Here is a 17,826-nt window from a genome sequence, read left to right as displayed (position 1 = left end):
TGGAGAGAGTGGGCATCCCTGTCTAGTTCCCGATCTCAGAGGAAATGCTTTCAGCTTCTCGCTGTTCAATATAATGTTGGCTGTGGGTTTATCATAGATGGCCTTTATTATGTTGAGGTACTTGCCCTCTATTCCCATTTTGCTGAGAGTTTTTAACATGAATGGATGTTGAACTTTGTCAAATGCTTTTTCAGCATCTATGGAGATGATCATGTGGTTTTTGTCTTTCTTTTTGTTGATGTGGTGGATGATGTTGATGGACTTTCGAATGTTGTACCATCCTTGCATCCCTGGGATGAATCCCACTTGGTCATGGTGTATGATCCTTTTGATGTATTTTTGAAATGGGTTTGCTAATATTTTGTTGAGTATTTTTGCATCTACGTTCATCAGGGTTATTGGTCTGTAGTTTTCTTTTTTGGTGGGGTCTTTGCCTGGTTTTGGTATTAGGGTGATGTTAGCTTCATAGAATGAGTTTGGGAGTATCCCCTCCTCCTCTATTTTTTGGAAAACTTTAAGGAGAATGGGTATTATGTCTTCCCTGTATGTCTGATAAAATTCCGAGGTAAATCCATCTGGCCCGGGGGTTTTGTTCTTTGGTAGTTTTTTGATTACCGCTTCAATTTCGTTGCTGGTAATTGGTCTGTTTAGATTTTCTGTTTCTTCCTGGGTCAATCTTGGAAGGTTATATTTTTCTAGGAAGTTGTCCATTTCTCCTAGGTTTCCCAGCTTGTTAGCATATAGGTTTTCATAGTATTCTCCAATAATTCTTTGCATTTCCGTGGGGTCCGTCGTGATTTTTCCTTTCTCGTTTCTGATACTGTTGATTTGTGTTGACTCTCTTTTCTTCTTAATAAGTCTGGCTAGAGGCTTATCTATTTTGTTTATTTTCTCGAAGAACCAGCTCTTGGTTTCATTGATTTTTGCTATTGTTTTATTCTTCTCAATTTTATTTATTTCTTCTCTGATCTTTATTATGTCCCTCCTCCTGCTGACCTTAGGCCTCATCTGTTCTTCTTTTTCCAATTTCGATAATTGTGACATTAGACCATTCATTTGGGATTGCTCTTCCTTTTTTAAATATGCTTGGATTGCTATATACTTTCTTCTTAAGACTGCTTTTGCTGTGTCCCACAGAAGTTGGGGCTTAGTGTTGTTGTTGTCATTTGTTTCCATATATTGCTGGATCTCCATTTTGATTTGGTCATTGATCCATTGATTATTTAGGAGCATGTTGTTAGCCTCCGTGTGTTTGTGAGCCTCTTTGCTTTCTTTGTACAGTTTATTTCTAGTTTTATGCCTTTGTGGTCTGAAAAGTTGGTTGGTAGGATTTCAATCTTTTGGAATTTTCTGTGGCTCTTTTTGTGGCCTAGTATGTGGTCTATTCTGGAGAATGTTCCATGTGCACTTGAGAAGAATGTATATCCCACTGCTTTTGGATGTAGAGTTCTATAGATGTCTATTAAGTCCATCTGCTCTACTGTGTTGTTCAGTGCTTCCGTGTCCTTACTTATTTTCTGCCCAGTGGATCTATCCTTTGGGGTGAGTGGTGTGTTGAAGTCTCCTAGAATGAATGCATTGCAGTCTATATCCCCCTTTAGTTCTGTTACTATTTGTTTCACATATGCTGGTGCTCCTGTGTTGGGTGCATATATATTTAGAATGGTTATATCCTCTTGTTTGACTGAGCCCTTTATCATTATGTAGTGTCCTTCTTTATCTCTTGTTACTTTCTTTGTTTTGAAGTCTATTTTGTCTGATATTAGTACTGCAACTCCTGCTTTCTTCTCACTTGTTTGCTTGAAATATGTTTTTCCATCCCTTGACTTTTAGTCTGTACATGTCTTTGGGTTTGAGGTGAGTTTCTTGTAAGCAGCATATAGATGGGTCTTGCTTTTTTATCCATTCTGTTACTCTGTGTCTTTTGATTGGTGCATTCAACCCATTAACATTTAGGGTGACTATTGAAAGATATGTACTTATTGCCATTGCAGGCTTTAAATTCGTGGTTACCAAAGGTTCAAGGTTAGCCTCTTTAGTATCTTACTGCCTAACTTAGCTCGCTTATTGAGCTGTTATATACACTGTCTGGAGATTCTTTTCTTCTCTCCCTTCTTGTTCCTCCTCCTCGATTCTTCATATGTTGGGTGTTTTGTGCTGTGCTCTTTCTAGGAGTGCTCCCATCTAGAGCAGTCCCTGTAAGATGTTCTGTAGAGGTGGTTTGTGGAAAGCAAATTCCCTCAGCTTTTGTTTGTCTGAGAATTGTTTAATCCCACCGTCATATTTGAATGATAGTCGTGCTGGATACAGTATCCTTGGTTCAAGGCCCTTCTGTTTCATTGTATTAAATATATCATGCCATTCTCTTCTGGCCTGTAGGGTTTCTGTTGAGAAATCTGACGTTAGCCTGATGGGTTTCCCTTTATAGGTGACCTTTTTCTCTCTAGCTGCCTTTAACACTCTTTCCTTGTCCTTGATCTTTGCCATTTTAATTATTATGTGTCTTGGTGTTGCCCTTCTTGGATCCTTTGTGTTGGGGGTTCTGTGTATTTCCGTGGTCTGTTCGATTACTTCCTCCCCCAGTGTGGGGACGTTTTCAGCAATTATTTCTTCTAAGATACTTTCCATCTCTTTTCCTCTCTTCTTCTTCTGGGACCCCTATAATACGGATATTGTTCCTTTTGGATTGGTCACACAGTTCTCTTAACATTGTTTCATTCCTGGAGATCCTTTTGTCTCTCTCTATGTCAGCTTCTATGCGTTCCTGTTCTCTGGTTTCAATTCCATCCATGGCCTCTTGCATCCTATCCATTCTGCTTATAAACCCTTCCAGAGTTTGTTTCATTTCTGCGATCTCCTTTCTGGCATCTGTGATCTCCCTCCGGACTTCATCCCATTTCTCTTGCGTATTTCTCTGCATCTCTGTCAGCATGTTTATGATTCTTATTTTGAATTCTTTTTCAGGAAGACTGGTTAGTCTGTCTCCTTCTCTGGTGTTGTCTCTGTGATCTTTGTCTGCCTGTAGCTTTTCCTTTTCATGGTGATAGGAATAGTCTGCAGAACTGGGACGAGTGACGGCTGGAAGGACTTCCTTCTTGTTGGTTTGTGGCCCTCCTCTCCTGGGAGAACAGCGGCCTCTAGTGGCTTGTGCTGCGCAGCTGCGTGCAGACAGGGTTCCTGCTTCCTGCCCGGCTGCCATGGAGTTAATCTCCGCTGTTGCTGTGGGCGTGGCCTGGCTCGGGCAGCTGCTCCAAAATGGTGGAGTCGCGTTGGAGCAGGAGCTGCTGGGAGGCTATTTATCTCCGTAAGGGGCCTCCCTGCTCCCTGCAGCCCAGGGGTTAGGGTGCCCAGAGATCCCGGATTCCCTGCCTCTGGATTAAGTGACCCGCCCTGCCCCTTTAAGACTTCCAAAAAGCACCCACCAAAAGAAAACAATGCCCACCAAAAAAAAAAAAGAAAAAAAAATTTTTTTAATTAATAGAAAAAAAAAAAGGTTTTAATTAAAAAAAAAGAAAGGTCGTAGTTCGTTTTTCTTTATTCTCCGGTGCCAGCCTCAGGCCTCTGCTCACCGGTCTTTCTGCCCTGTTTCCCTAGTATTGGGGTCCCTATCCCTTTAAGACTTCCAAAAAGCGCTCGCCAAAACAAAACAGCAAAAAAGCTAAAAAAAAAATGGTCGCGCGCTTTTCTTATGTCCTCTGTGGCCCAGCCTCCAGTGCCTGCTCACTGTTCTTGCTGCCCTGTTTTCCCAGTATCGAGGGCCCTACACTCTGGCCCGGATGGCGGGGGCTGGGTGTTCGGCAGCCCTGGGCTCCGTCTCCCTCCCGCTCTGCCTGCTCTTCTCCCGCCGGGAGCTGGGGGGAGGGGCGCTCGGCTCCCGCGGGGCCGGGGCTTGTATCTCACCCCCTTCGCGAGGCGCTGGGTTCTCTCAGGTGCGGATGTGGTCTGGATATTGTCCTGTGTCCTCTGGTCTTTATTCTAGGAAGGGTTGTCTTTGTTATATTTTCATAGATATATGTTGTTTTGGGAGGAGATTTCCGCTGTTCTACTCACGCCGCCATCTTCCGCCCCTCTAGAATTCAGTTTTCTTTAACATCAAGATAAAGTCTACCTTGATATTATTGTGAGGATTAAATCCTTTACTAGAGTGCCTGAACTAGATGCTTCAAAGCTAGAAGCTATTAGTAATTTATAACAACAACATTGTCCAATAAAACTCTCTGAGATGTTGGAAATACCTGTGCTAATCCAGAATGATTATCAGCAGTATGTGGCTATTGAGCAGTTGAAATGTGGCTAGTGTGAATAAGGAACTGAAATTTTCATTTATATTTATGTAGCTACATGAGGTTATTGGCTACTGTATTAGTACAGCTCTGTATGTTTTAGATATGGGGCGCTAGCCTGAAGATAGAATTAAAGAAGAAGAAGAGATAAGTTTTATGTTATGTGCTTTTGACCACAATAAAAAATTTAAGAAAGAATATTCCAGGTTGAGGGAGAGGGGAATCAGGTGGAGGCTGTTAGTAAGAAACAGAAGAGCTAAGTAGAATAGGATGATTTGGCAAAGAGAAACTATACTGCGAAATGCCACAACTGGATTGCCAGGATTTAGTGGTGGGGAGCAAAAGAGGAGAGGAAATGGATGATTTTAAAATATAATGTAAGAGCTATCACCAGATAGTCAATAATTTGAATTTGATTCTGAAGAGGAAACCGGTGAAGATTCCGAAGTGGAAGACTCAGAAACTATTAATCTTCTAGCAGAAAATCTAAGGAAAAAAGTCTTAGTGATATTGAATTTGGCAAAGATTTCTCAAATAGGACACAAAAAGCATGAATTATGTCAGTAAACTGAACTTTGTAAAACCAAAAACTTCTCTTAGGAAGACTCTTAAGATAATAAAAAGACAAACCAGAGACTGGGAAAAAATATTTGCCTAATCAACAAAGGATTTGTATTTATGAAGAACTCTTAAAGTTCAATAAGTAGTAGACAACCTAATTTTTAAAGTAGGGGCAAAATTTGGACACTTCACCAAAAAATAATACATTCAGATGGCAAATAAGCACATGAAAAGATGTCATAATCAGTCAGGGAAGTGCAAATTAAACATACAGTGAGACATTATCCATCAGAATGGCAAAGTTCAGAAAAGAAAAACTTGACTATACAAAGTGTCAAGGATGTGAAGTACCTAGAACTCTCCTGAAGTGCTAGTGACAATGTTAAGTGCTACAAATGCTCTGAAAATGTTCAGCAATTTCTTAAAAGTTAAACATACACATTCCAAATGATTCAGCTATTCCACTGCTAGCTATTTACCTAAGAGAAATGAAAGCAACACCGGAATACCGGTCCACAGATTTTCATAGCTTTATTTGTAATAGCCAATGTCCCATCAGCAAGTTAATGGATAAACAAATTCACACGGATACTACTCAGCAATAAAAAGTAAATAACTGCTATGCACAATATGAGTAAATCTCAGAGATATGGAGTGAAAGAAATCAGGTAAAGTATCTACCATATACTTCCAATTAAGTAAAATTGTAAAATTTTAGTTTGAGGTAGATTCATTTCTTAGGGATCTTGGGGTTGCTTTGGGATTGGGTTTCAAGAGGAAATGGGGTGATGGATTTTAAGGTTTTAGCACCTGGGAACTGTGATCCTAGTTGATGGGGAATTCGGAAGAATTTCCTTCAGATGACAAGTCTGATTTTCAATTAGGTATCAAATGTCAGAACACCCCAGTCAGATGCCTTGGAGGCAGGGTCAGAGCTTAATCAAGCTTGGCAAGTTAGAGTCTCTAAGTTCTTTGGAGTTGACTTAAAAAATGCAGTCGAGCTTCTTTAAGGAAAATGGCAAAAGATTAAAAATCATTTGGAGAACGTGTGAAGCCTGGATTAGACTGAATTAGCTTGTGTAAGGTTAGCATAACATACTGTAAAGTGACCAGGGTTGAAGTGGGGGACACTAGAGGCCTAGTAACACAGAAGGAATAATCCTAAATAGCAAATTTAACCTGGTTACATACTAGAAGATAAAACATGGTGACCAAGTTGGGGTTTATCCCAGGGATGTAGGGCTGTTTTGATATTAATAAACACCTGAAATTCTGTATGTTAAAGGGGGGAGAAACACATAATCTTAAAGATAATAAAATAGCATTAATAAAAGTCAACACCTTAGCTACAAAAAGAAGAAATTTTAACCTGATCAAAGCTTTCTACCTATAAAGCTTAGAAATGGTTGCAACACCAAGAGCTAGAGAATGGACCACAATTATTACAAATTTTTTTTTGAGGTCTCAGGTTGGTGCAATAGAACCAAATACAGAAGATAATTAGGGGAAGGAAAGAACTCATTCACATAAGAAAATCCAGGAGCAACTGGAAACAAATCAAGTAGTGGGATTTAAAAATAATAATCCTAAATTAATTGCTTTTCTCTATATCAGTATAAACAAGTTTAAAAACAGTGGGTGTGTGAGGGATGGTGAGAGGATATGTGAAGAAAACTAAAACCTTACTAAAAGATGGGAAAAAAGTGCTCTAAAGTTCTTGAACATGTCATGTTTCTTCTTGCCTTTTTCTCAGGGTTCTTTGTAAGAAGTAAAAATAAATATGGTTAACAAAGCAAAAATGGAATTCATTGAAAGCATATGATGGTTCTAAGGGAGAAAACACCAGAGCAGCTCTGGGTATCCTGTAAACAGGTGCAAATCAACATTGTCTTAGTGCTGTCTCCGAAATGATTTTTCTCTCCATTTTGCACAAGATTCAAAGTTCTCTGAGATAGCAAGATTGTTATAGCCTGGCTTATGTTACCAGTTCTTGGGAGGGCAGGATACCTTGGTTGAGTCTTCTTAAGACTACAACATGGGCAAGATAGTCCCTCAAAAGAAATTGAAGTGTTACGAGAAGAAAGAATAGATTCTAGTTAGCCAGGAATCAGCAAATGTCCACTGCACTGCCTTAGTACCCTTGCAACCTTTGCTTTGTTTAGAAAACTGGTGCCTGCCTACCCGGTCTCCTTCAAGATATCTCAGTTGAATTTTAGGTTTTAGCTAATTAGGTCATTAGGTCAACCAGCAAGGATAGGAATTGTGTGTAAGTAAGTATCTGAGCACCTGGGACCTCTGGATGAGATGACTCTGAAGCCTATGTGTTGTGTATTACCAGAACGGTTCCTGGGGATTACAAATTCCATTTGCCTAGTTCCACCGTAACTTTCTTGCCAACACATCTTTTGTTGACCTTCTTCCCTTTCCAGTTGCTAGTTCCTGAGGTCATCTCCCCAAAAAGTCCTTGCCTTCATATTCTTACCTCAGATTTGCTTCTAGGAGAACCCAAATATTGGGGTAAAATGAACTTAAAAGGGATGACAAAGGAAAAAAATGTTAACTATTGTTAAAACTTAGGTAAACCAGTTTTAAATTCAAAGCTTAGCATAAAGATGCCTCAGCGTCTAAATATGAACCGTATGTTTTACCACCTTCAATTTAGATGTGTGCCAGAGACCAAAAGGGACTTTGAATAGCACAATATGGCTAGGCTGCCTTACAAGCTACCCTTCTGTAGATGAAATGTTGACTAAAGTTTCTCTAAACATTGTCAGAAGAGAGGCCTCAGCAGTTTCTGATTAAATGTTAATTATTAAGATGACATTAAAATAACCATTAAAATGACAGTAAGCCAGAAAAGAGTCTCACTGAAGAAAGCTAAAGAATCAAGAGAAGATGAGGGACAAGGGACAATAAAGGGCACAGAAGAAAAAAAAACAAATGTTAAGCAACTCCGTTTCTAGAAATTATTCCACATATATACTCACATGTGTGAAATGACATATATTTAAGATTATTCTTTACAACTTTGAACAACTAAAGATTGGAAATAATCTAAATGTCCACACTGCAGGCCTGGTTATATAAATTATTGTACAGTCACACAATGGAATCACCTCCAAAGCAGTAGAAAAGAATGAATAAGATATAAAACCAAACCAAGATAAAGTATTTGTGTGTATAAAATGTTACTATAAGAAAAGGGATATATATTTTCTTGTAAGTAGATAGAATACCTCTGGAAAGATACAGTAGAAGCTGCTGCTTTTCTAAATCTAATGTTTTCTTCCAGGAATAGGGAGCTCCACTAGCTGAATACTCCTGGTTTCAGCAGAAGTGAGTGACCTACCTGACTGGAGGCTTTGGTGAAAACTAAGCAATGTGCTCAGCTCAGCTCTTTCCTTCTGGGGTGTGAGGGCACACACAGGGCATGCAGGGTCAAGGACAGGCTGAACTCAAATGATCATGCAAGTGAAGAATAAACATGTCATTGCCACATTGTTCTGACTGTAATTATCTTACTTTGCTTTTTCCAGAGGCATTTTATCCTACTCTGTCTAAGCCCACAGTCCCTGTTCTCAACATGATATGAGTAGCCATGAAAAATACAGAGATAATCATATTTTAATCAACAATTGTGGCACAGTTATATTAAGTGAGGAAGATGGGGGCAAGTGGACATAAGCAGTGTTAAAAGTCTCAGTTCTTAAGAAAATAAATCCAACTATTTGCAACATCATGGATGGAGCTAGAGGGCATTATGCTCAGTGAAATAAGGCAGGTGGAGAGAGACAAGTACCAAATGATTTTATATTTTATATATTGTGTTGTTATATATCTATGGAGTATAGCAACAAAGCAAAAACTGAAGGGCCAAAACAGCAGCAGACTCACAGAACCCAAGAATGGACTAGTGGTCACCAAAGGGAAGGGGTTGGGGAGGATGGGTGGGGAGGGAGGGATAAGGGGATTAAGGGGTATTATGATCAGCACACATAATGTAGGGGGGGCATGGGGAAGGGAGTATAGCACAGAGAAGACAAGTAGTGACTCTATAGCATCTTACTGTGCCAATGGACAATGATTGTAATGGGGATTGTGGTGGGTACTTGATAATATGGGGAATGTAGTAACCACAGTGTTGCTCATTTGAGTGAAACCTGAGCATAAGATTGTATATCAATGATACCTTAATAAAAAATATATATATGTATATATGAAAGTCTCTGTTCTTATTGTCCTATTAATAAGTGAAAAGGAAAATACCTAAAAAAAGGAATTAGCGATGTATATAAACTATTTAGAAATATGGAGGTAAATAAATATTGGGAAAAAACAGCCAAAAAAATTTAAATGGTCACCTGGGGGTGTGAATCAGAAGGGGATTTGGACACTACTATTTTTCCTCACAGCCTTGCACTATTTGACTTCTTAAATTATGTTCATGTATAACTTTGAGAAAAGATTAAAATTTAAAAACCACTTAAAAAATAATTTGACTGACTCAAGTCTCTAAAGTGGGATTTTTTATTTCGAGCCCTTAATCTACCACTATAAACTGGATTCTAATTTTAGAAATTGTATACAATGAAAAAAATACACAAAGGATGAAAATATGTGGTTACTCAAACATAAATTTTCCTGATTTACGTTCTGAGAAAATTTCCCCTGAGATGCTCATGAGTCCACGTGATATGATCAGCATCCTTAAAAACACTCCTGTAATAAATACAAGCAAGGATCACAGACCTACGCCCCTTTTTAAATAGGCCCCTTGATGAAAGGTAGAAGCATAACACTAGCACGGCTCAAAGCAAGTCTGTGACAGATGAAAGGACATCGTTCAATCTATGATGGCTGCACATAAGCTAGAGACATGTTAGTGTACTTGGAGAAACAAACATGCATATGTTGTTTAGGTACTTTTTCATAAAACTTTATAATGAAGCTTTTAAGGAGACTGCAACACAAATTCAAGTGCAGGTTTTCTGTTACATATTCTCTAACACAAAGTGGTAATCTGTATGGAAATTCTAGAGCCTAACTTTAGGCTGTCTTTAGGTGTCTGTATACATGGCATTCCATCTCCATCCAGGGTTATGCCAGTGAAGTTGAGGGCTGCTCCTAATGAGTGTTCATTCCCCCGAACTTCCAGAGGCCTGATGGGCAACAAGATATTCTTGTAGTCAGAAAACCACCTCTGTCAAAGACATGGCAGGTGGAGCTGCCAGTGCTGATATAGGTCTGAAAGGATATGGGAGGGGGTGAGGGGGGGTACAATAGTGTCCACTAGTAACATTGGGTTAGCCTGTGCATTTCTGGGTGCCATGGCTTAACATTATCCAGTAGCCCCCCAAATCACACCATTGCTCCTAAGAGTGATACAGGTAATGCATCTTCCAGTGAATTCCCATTTTATAAACTTAATTTTGATAAAGTCATTTTAAATAGTGCATTTCATAAGGGTGATTATTACAGTAACTATGAAAATTTACATAGAATTATTCAACTATGTAAAAAGAAAACACTGAAGAATGACATAATGACTTTTATTATTTATCTCAGTGTTCCAGGGCAATACAATGGTGCAGTCAGTGGCATCGTGTAACTGGATTTAGAGAAATTAATTCCTGTGAAAACCAATGAGGAAATATAGCACCTCTGCAAAATTCTCAGGCCACTCAGACCAATTCTCATTAGCCAACATTTGCAAATGATATTTTAGAGTACTGTAGTCTTTAAGCTCCTTCATGCAAGACAAGTTATTGCATGCCATGACAGAGAGTACATAGCAAGTCCAAAACTTAACAAGGAGGTGGCTATTGATTTCACTTTGGATGGTAGACTCAAGTCTGCTATCAAAAAAATCAACGAGAATAGGAATAAGCTGCAGATTTTTGGCTCTTCTCTGGCTGACAGGGTTTAAGTAACACCAACATGCTACACTCTGGAGCAGTAGGACGGTTACTTTTGGTGCCATCTTTTGATTTTGCAACAAGTGTGCTACTTCTTTCATGTACTCAGCTGCAAATTTCCCGGTAGTTGGTCCTCCTGTAAAACAAGCATGTGCATTTCCAGAAGTATTTGGCATATCTAGTAGCTAGTGACATTCTAGTGCTCATGTGTTCATACTCTTGTTCTTATCTATATACTGACACTTTGGATTCTTTGAATTCTCCTCTTTCTTTTCTCCCACCTCCTGTGCTACTGTGAAGATGAGAGTGTTGATAAACTAGGAGTAATATGAAAAGCACTGCTCAGTCCCTGCCTACCAAAGCCTCCTCTCTTTCTTTTACTCGGGTACCTAGAGCCAGTATTTCAAGGTGAAAACCTGGTCGTGTTCACCTAGCAAATCTCCCTCATGGTCTTTAACTGGTAAGAGAGGTTTTTCATGAGTTGTCCGTTGCTATTCCATTCTCCTTACACAATTCTTTCACAGATCTGGGACCAATGTGACTTTACAAGGTTTTCCTTACTTTAGTTACTGACTCAACCTGGTCCTAAACCCTACTTGCATCATATACCCAAACCCCAGATCTTCCTGGTTCAAAACTCGAACTTCAAAAAAGTACTAGACAAGAAGTCATAAAATGAAGCCTATTTAGATGGTGAGGAGTAGCTGACCTAGTTGGCAAGGTTCCAGCCACTGGAGTTTTGACTGGCTTGGATTTCTTTTATCTGCTTTACCACAGCCCCATAGCCCCAAGAATATTCTATTCAGTGTTAAAGTTTTAGCTAAAGCCTGGACATAAGCCCTTTCTCTTCCTTACCAGTACAGCTAAGGCTAAATAACATCAAGTTAGAGGATCCTGATCTTTTTATAATTAACCAGCTCTTCCACAAATGGTGAATACAGCTGTACAAGGCACTTAGCCTGCCTCGTGCTGGGTGTGATTTGCCCTTGCGTTACATGGGAGCTCTGAGTTTTCTTCCATGCTGGTAGTTCTCAACTATTCTGGCACCTAGGAAAGAGTAAATGTTTTCTCTCACGGACACCATTTTTTGAAAGATTTAATCTATCAAACTACCTAAGTAACTAATTTTCCCATTCATAAAAAAAAATCAATCTATCTTATAACAACCAAGAAAGGCTTCTAATTCTGAGACGTGTTATTGAAGACTAGCTGTGAAAGTTCATTACGTGTCTTGAAATTAGGGGAAAAAAAAGTGGAGCAAGTTTGGATCTGACAGTCATTAGAGTGATATGTGTTTAAATGGAATACCCCTTAATCTTCCAGTGAACAATACATTAATAGTTACTTTTCCTTGATATATCTATTGGCTTCCCTGGTAGATGTTTTAAGAGTATTAAGTTCTTCATTGATTTTTCCAAATTTTTGTGTAATGTATTTTTACATGATAAAAATAAAGGATCAAGTAGTGTTACTCTGTGTTGCTATCATATCACTAGGTTGGGATATATTATCTCAGTATAGAGTCCTTGCTTTTTTATGATAATGAGAACTTTGATAGGCAATTTCAGTATATATATTTATAATTTTAAGAAGTGGGAAAATTCTTAATTCCTAATCAAGTAAATTTATTTGATGGACACACTCTTTTAAAGTGAGATCCTTGAGGAGAAAATAATTAATAAATATATTTGGTGGTACAAAGACAAAAAACTAATAATTTAGGCAAAGAAAATGCTACTGGAGTTTTAAGACTAAAGAAATGAAAATCACTAACAATGTTAGGAGAAGCAAAAAAAAATTGGAAAGACCTATTTTAGCACAGCTGGTTAAATCAGTACCTGTGAAGGCCAGCAGTCCGATTCTGTAGGCAGCTTCAGCTCTCTTCTCAATGGCTAGAGATTTATCCTTCAGCATGTGGCCATGCATCACAATCTTTTCTTTGTGAAAAATATCTTCCACTGTAGGTATGTGCTCTTTCTTCTTCTTAAGGAAAAAGCCTTTAACAGTGACACTCCAGAATTTCTGGAAGCACTGATAAAGTCCCACAAAATATTCATAAATCTGAGTCCCAAACTGCATATAATAAACATGGGTATTAGCCATTGCGTAAAGAGGCCAATGGTGCTTCAGTTACACCACTGGCAGTAACAGAAGTTAACAGTCAAGAACTCTGGAATGCATCACTTAGCAACACTATAGAATGGAATACATAAATCAGGGAGCAGTCAACGTATTCCTACGTTTTTCAACCTGGCTTCGAAGCCTTGTACAGTTTGAACTAAACCAAGTTTAATTTTAGTCCTCTTGTGCACAAAGTCTTGGCTTAAATTAAACTGGTTTACCTACACACACTAAGCTCATTTCTGTTTTTGCACATTTGCTTAGGCAAGGCCTCCTAGGAACTTACAAATCTACTCTGACTATTTCAACATGTACTGAACTTCTTCCCACTGATCTTTCATAGTATTATGCCTATTCTGCTTATTTAGTGTGTAGTCAGAGTTTTTCTCTACATGATAGATTTCCTACATTTATCCTATTTTGCTGAGAAAATAGAGGCAATCGAAAGAACTTCCATAGCTCCACTCATTGCACCAGTCCACCTACCTGCCTCTGTGCCCACTCTGACTTTCCTCCCATTACGGATGTCGTTTCTGTGGCAGATTTCCCGCAACCTCTCTCAGTCCACTCAGGAAGATTGTTCTACAGTTCTCCTGCCTTACTAATTTTTCCATTTCCACTAGATCATCAATAAGCATGCTATACTTTTTCCCATTAAAGAACACTCTCTTGATGTCTTATAACCCCTTCCCCTAGTTTTGCACATTCATTTCTCTGCTCCCCTTTATATAAAAACTCTTCAAAGAGTTGCCATACTTGCCATTTCAATTATTCTTTTATTCTTTCTTGGATATACTACAAATAGGATTTCAACCCACGACTGTACTGAAATTTCTTGTCAGGGTCACTGATAACCTTTCTTTTGCTGAATCCAATTCTCAGTCCTCAGCTTTTTACACTTCTCCTTGAGACACTTTTTTCACCTAGCTTATAACGTGTCATACTCTTTGATTTTTCTTCTACTGCCTGTTCTTCATTTTCATTTGCTGGTTCTCTCTAAATACTTGTGACCTCTTGTGGGTAAAATTGTAACATTTCCAGAGTATCTCGCCTACCTTTAGTATATTTGCATATCCTCGGGTGGAGACAAGTTCATCTCCATGTCAATGGGTAATTACCTGGGCAACCGAGAAGGACGTGTCTGAACCTGAAAGTTTAAAGGGAGGGGGTTGGCTTGCTTTCTTCTGGAGCAGGGGAGAGAGACAGCACTGGACTGCAGTTTGTAAGCAATAAACAGGTTTTAAACTTTATTTCTCCTTTGACTGATTTCAGTTTTTAGAGGTATTTTGCCCCAGGATTTCCTTTCCCCGGGCTTACATGTGGCGACAGTTGGCAGGGTGCCTCTGAACCCGAAATTTGTCATAATGGATGCAACCTTTGGGAGGGCTGCTCCTGTGGATGGTGGGAGGCCCCCGTGGGTGCAGCAGCAGAAGGTGCTGTTTCACCTGTTATTATCCCCCCAGCTGTGGGTAAAACTGCAACATTTCCAGAGTATCTCACGTGGCTTTAGTGCATTTGCGTATCCTCAGGGTGGAGAGAAGTTCATCTCCATATCATTGGTAATTACCTGGGCAACCGAGGGCACGGCTGAACCTGGGAGGTTAAGGGGAGGGGTTGCTTCCTTGCTGGTTTCTTCCAGAGCAAAGGAGAAAGATGTCCCTGGACTGCAGTTTGTAAGCAATAAACAGGTTTTAAACTTCATTTCTCCCTTTGACTGATTTCAGTTTTTAGAGGTATTTTGACCCGGGATTTCCTCTCCCCCGGCTTACATCTGGAGGCAGACGGCAGGATGCCTCTGAACCCGAAATCTGTCATAATGGGTGCGACCTTTGGGAGGGCTGCTCCTGTGGATGGTGGGGAGGCCCCAGTGGGTGCAGCGGCAGAAGGTGCTGTTTCACCTGTTATTATCCCCCCAGCTGTGGGGCTTCCAAAGTAGGAACCCCGAGTGGGGGAGTGGTCTGGGGTAAAGTACCTCCTAGAGGGGTGGGGCCTCCCCAGAACTGGGGAAGGGTGGAAACACCGGAAGCTGCAGAATTAGCCCCCCGTGAGTGGGAAGACTGCTTGGAGACCTTAGGGGGCCCTGTGGCGGCTGGCACTGTAGGGTCTCTTTTCAATAACACAGTGGAAAATGTTATACAGGAGACAGAGAGGATTATCGAGGGACTTAGGTGGGAGAGAGACGCACCTCAGCATCGCTGGGAGGAGCTGGGCGATAACCCATGGGTGCTGTTAAAGAAGAGAGACAGTTACTGAGAAGGCAGGTCACCCTCCTAGGAGATTCCTTAGCGGCAAGGGGGAGACGGCAGGAAAAGCAGTCTTACAGGAGGCCGTGGGGAAGCAGGGGGTGCGGGGGGAAGAATGGTGCCTTCAGCCCCGGAAATGGTGGAGGAGCCTGAGAGACAACAGGAGGGGCGGGGCCATGAGCGGATCTGCTGCCCAGGCCACCGCGGGAGGCACCATCTTCTCCTGTTTTAAAGGCCCACCTGGATGTAATTAAGAAAATAAAAATGAAACAACCGCAGGTTCCTCAGGGGGAGGAGCAGCCCCTCCCCAGGCTGTGGACCACTCTCTGCTCCCCCCCTACACCCAGGAGGAGCTGGTGGACGTGAGGGCCATCAGAATCTCTGCCTAAATGACGTTTACGTCTCTGGGATGTGGGGTGGAGAACATTGTTGTGTCTGGTACTGGGATGAGCAGAATGGCTTCCCTGACGACTCACCCTTCCCTCCAGCAGTGGTTGCAAAATGCCCATCATGCCTCAGGGAATCAGACACTCCTGGAATGGCTGACAGCTGCCATCAGGGTAGTTTGGCCTATTCATGGTGATTTACCATATTTGCCCAGTAGTTGGAAAATGTATGCAGAGCTCCAGCAGGTACTGTGGGAATTTGGCATGAAAAATATCATTTGTAATATGGACCCCCAGGCCCTGAGGAGGAGGTTAGGTGTTCAGAATAGGGATGAGAAACCTGGTGCTGCACACAGCTCACCCATCCCTCTTAGGGTCCCTAGTGAAGACTCTAGCCCCCCAACCTAGGGCACCCCGTAAGGGAGGCTACTTGTACTTTAGCAGATCTGGGGGAGGTTGAAACAATAAGGGCTCGGAGGGAAGTACGGGCCATGACTGAGAGGAGAGGTGCAAAAGGCCCCGTGAAGGTCTCGAGGACCCATCTGTGGGTTGATTTGATAAAGGCCGGGGTAGTGAGAGAAAAACTCGATGGGCAGCCCAATAGAATATTGTTAGAACTGTGGCACCAAATAAAGCCAGAGCAGCAGTTCCAGGCCCTGAGGTCCAGGATATGGAAACCGGAGTCAAGGTCTCATGCCCAGCCTGTGTCCCTGCAAACTTCATGGGAGATGGTATGCAGGATTCTCCTGAGCCCTCACCCCCACAGGAGGATGATTGGGCATCGCAGTTGGACTGAGGGGGGTCAAAGTCCCCACCTTGGGGGCATGGTGGGGACCAGAGGCCACATGTAGAATCAGCAATTCATTGGTCCTCTGTGAATGTACAGCTTGCCCTAGCGCTGGTGGGCACAGGAGCTGAGTGTTCTCTGATTCATGGCAATGCTGAGCATTTTCCCGGGCCCCCTGCTGTAATATATGGCTATAGGGGTAAGGCAGTTAGAGTGAAGAAAGCCCAGATCTCACTGGGGATAGAGTGTTTACCCCCAAAGTGGTATACCGTGTACATTTCTCCCATCCCTGAATATATTTTGGGGATAGGTATCTTGCAGAGCCTGTCACAGACCACTGCAGGTGAGTTCAGACTGAGGGTACGTGTGGTAAAGGCAGTTCTGAGGGGACATACTAAGCACCCACCTGTAGCTCTGCATGTACCTTGGCAGGTGACAAATACTAAGCAGTATAAATTGCCTGGGGGGCACAAGGAAATTGGAGACACTCTGCAGGAATTAGAGAGTGTGGGCATCATAAAGCCCATTCATAGTCCTTTTAATTCCCCAGTGTGGCCAGTGAGAAAGCCTGGTGTAAGACTGTAGACTACAGGGAATTGAATAAAGTCACACCCCTTGGCCTGCTGCTGTCCCCTCTATAGCAGACATTCTGGACACCCTCAGCCAAGAACTGGGCAGGTATCATTATGTAGTAGATCTTGCTAATGCTTTCTTCTCTATTGACATAGCACAGGAAAGCCAGGAACTTTGCCTTCATGTGGGAAGGCCAGCAGTGGACATTCACTGTCCTTCCACAGCTATACCTCCATAGTCCCACTGTCTGTCATGGGCTTGTAGCCCAGGACTTGGCCAAATGGAAGGAACTGCAAACAGTGCAGTTGTATCACTACATTGATGATATTATGCTCAAGACTGATTCTCTTTCAGATTTAGAAGGTGAAGTTCCTAGACTGCTGCAACATCTACAGGAGAAAGGATGGGCTGTGAACAGCACCAAGGTTCAGGGACCTGGTTTGTCTGGGAAATTCTTGGGGGCTGTCTGGTCAGGTAAGACTAAAGTTGTTCCTGAAGCAGTTATAGACGAGGTCCAGGCTTTCCCCACCCCTACCACTGTGGCACTATTACAAGAGTTTTGGGTCTTTTGAGCTACTGGAAAGTGTTTATCCTGCACTTGACACAAATTCTGAAGCCCTCATACCAGTTTGTATGAAAGGACATCAGGTAGGACTGGGATGGGCATGTGCAGGTGCTCTCACTGCTGCCAAGCGGGCAGCCTGCTCATCAAGGCCCTTTGAGCTAGATGTTCATGTGACTGAAGACAGTTATGGATGGGGTCTTTGGCAGTGGCTTGAATGGACACGCCAACCTATTGGATTCTGGTCACAACTACGGAAAGGAGCAGAGGTCTATTATAACTTGACAGAGAAGCAACTGGCTGCTGTGTACTATGCCTTGCTGGCTATGGAGCCCATCACTGGAGCAGTTCCGACCAAGGTAATAACCACCTATCCTACCATGTGGTGGGTGCAA

General features: G+C 41.6%; 1 protein-coding gene across 1 annotated transcript; it reads right to left on the bottom strand.

Annotated features, from left to right (window-relative positions):
• Positions 1-10,467: 10,467 nt before the first annotated feature.
• ARMH2 (armadillo like helical domain containing 2) lies at positions 10,468-12,862 on the bottom strand. The gene is made up of 2 exons (XM_036911760.2): positions 12,598-12,862; positions 10,468-10,895 (listed from the first exon to the last, which is right to left on the bottom strand). The coding sequence occupies exons 1-2, from the start codon at positions 12,860-12,862 to the stop codon at positions 10,468-10,470; spliced, it is 693 nt and encodes a 230-aa protein (XP_036767655.2).
• Positions 12,863-17,826: the final 4,964 nt, after the last annotated feature.

The sequence above is a fragment of the Manis pentadactyla genome, chromosome 16 (assembly GCF_030020395.1).
Source record: "Manis pentadactyla isolate mManPen7 chromosome 16, mManPen7.hap1, whole genome shotgun sequence".
Taxonomy (NCBI): Eukaryota; Metazoa; Chordata; class Mammalia; order Pholidota; family Manidae; genus Manis; species Manis pentadactyla.
The sequence above is the reverse complement of the archived record's forward strand: the minus strand, read 5'-3'. Positions and strand labels throughout refer to the sequence as shown.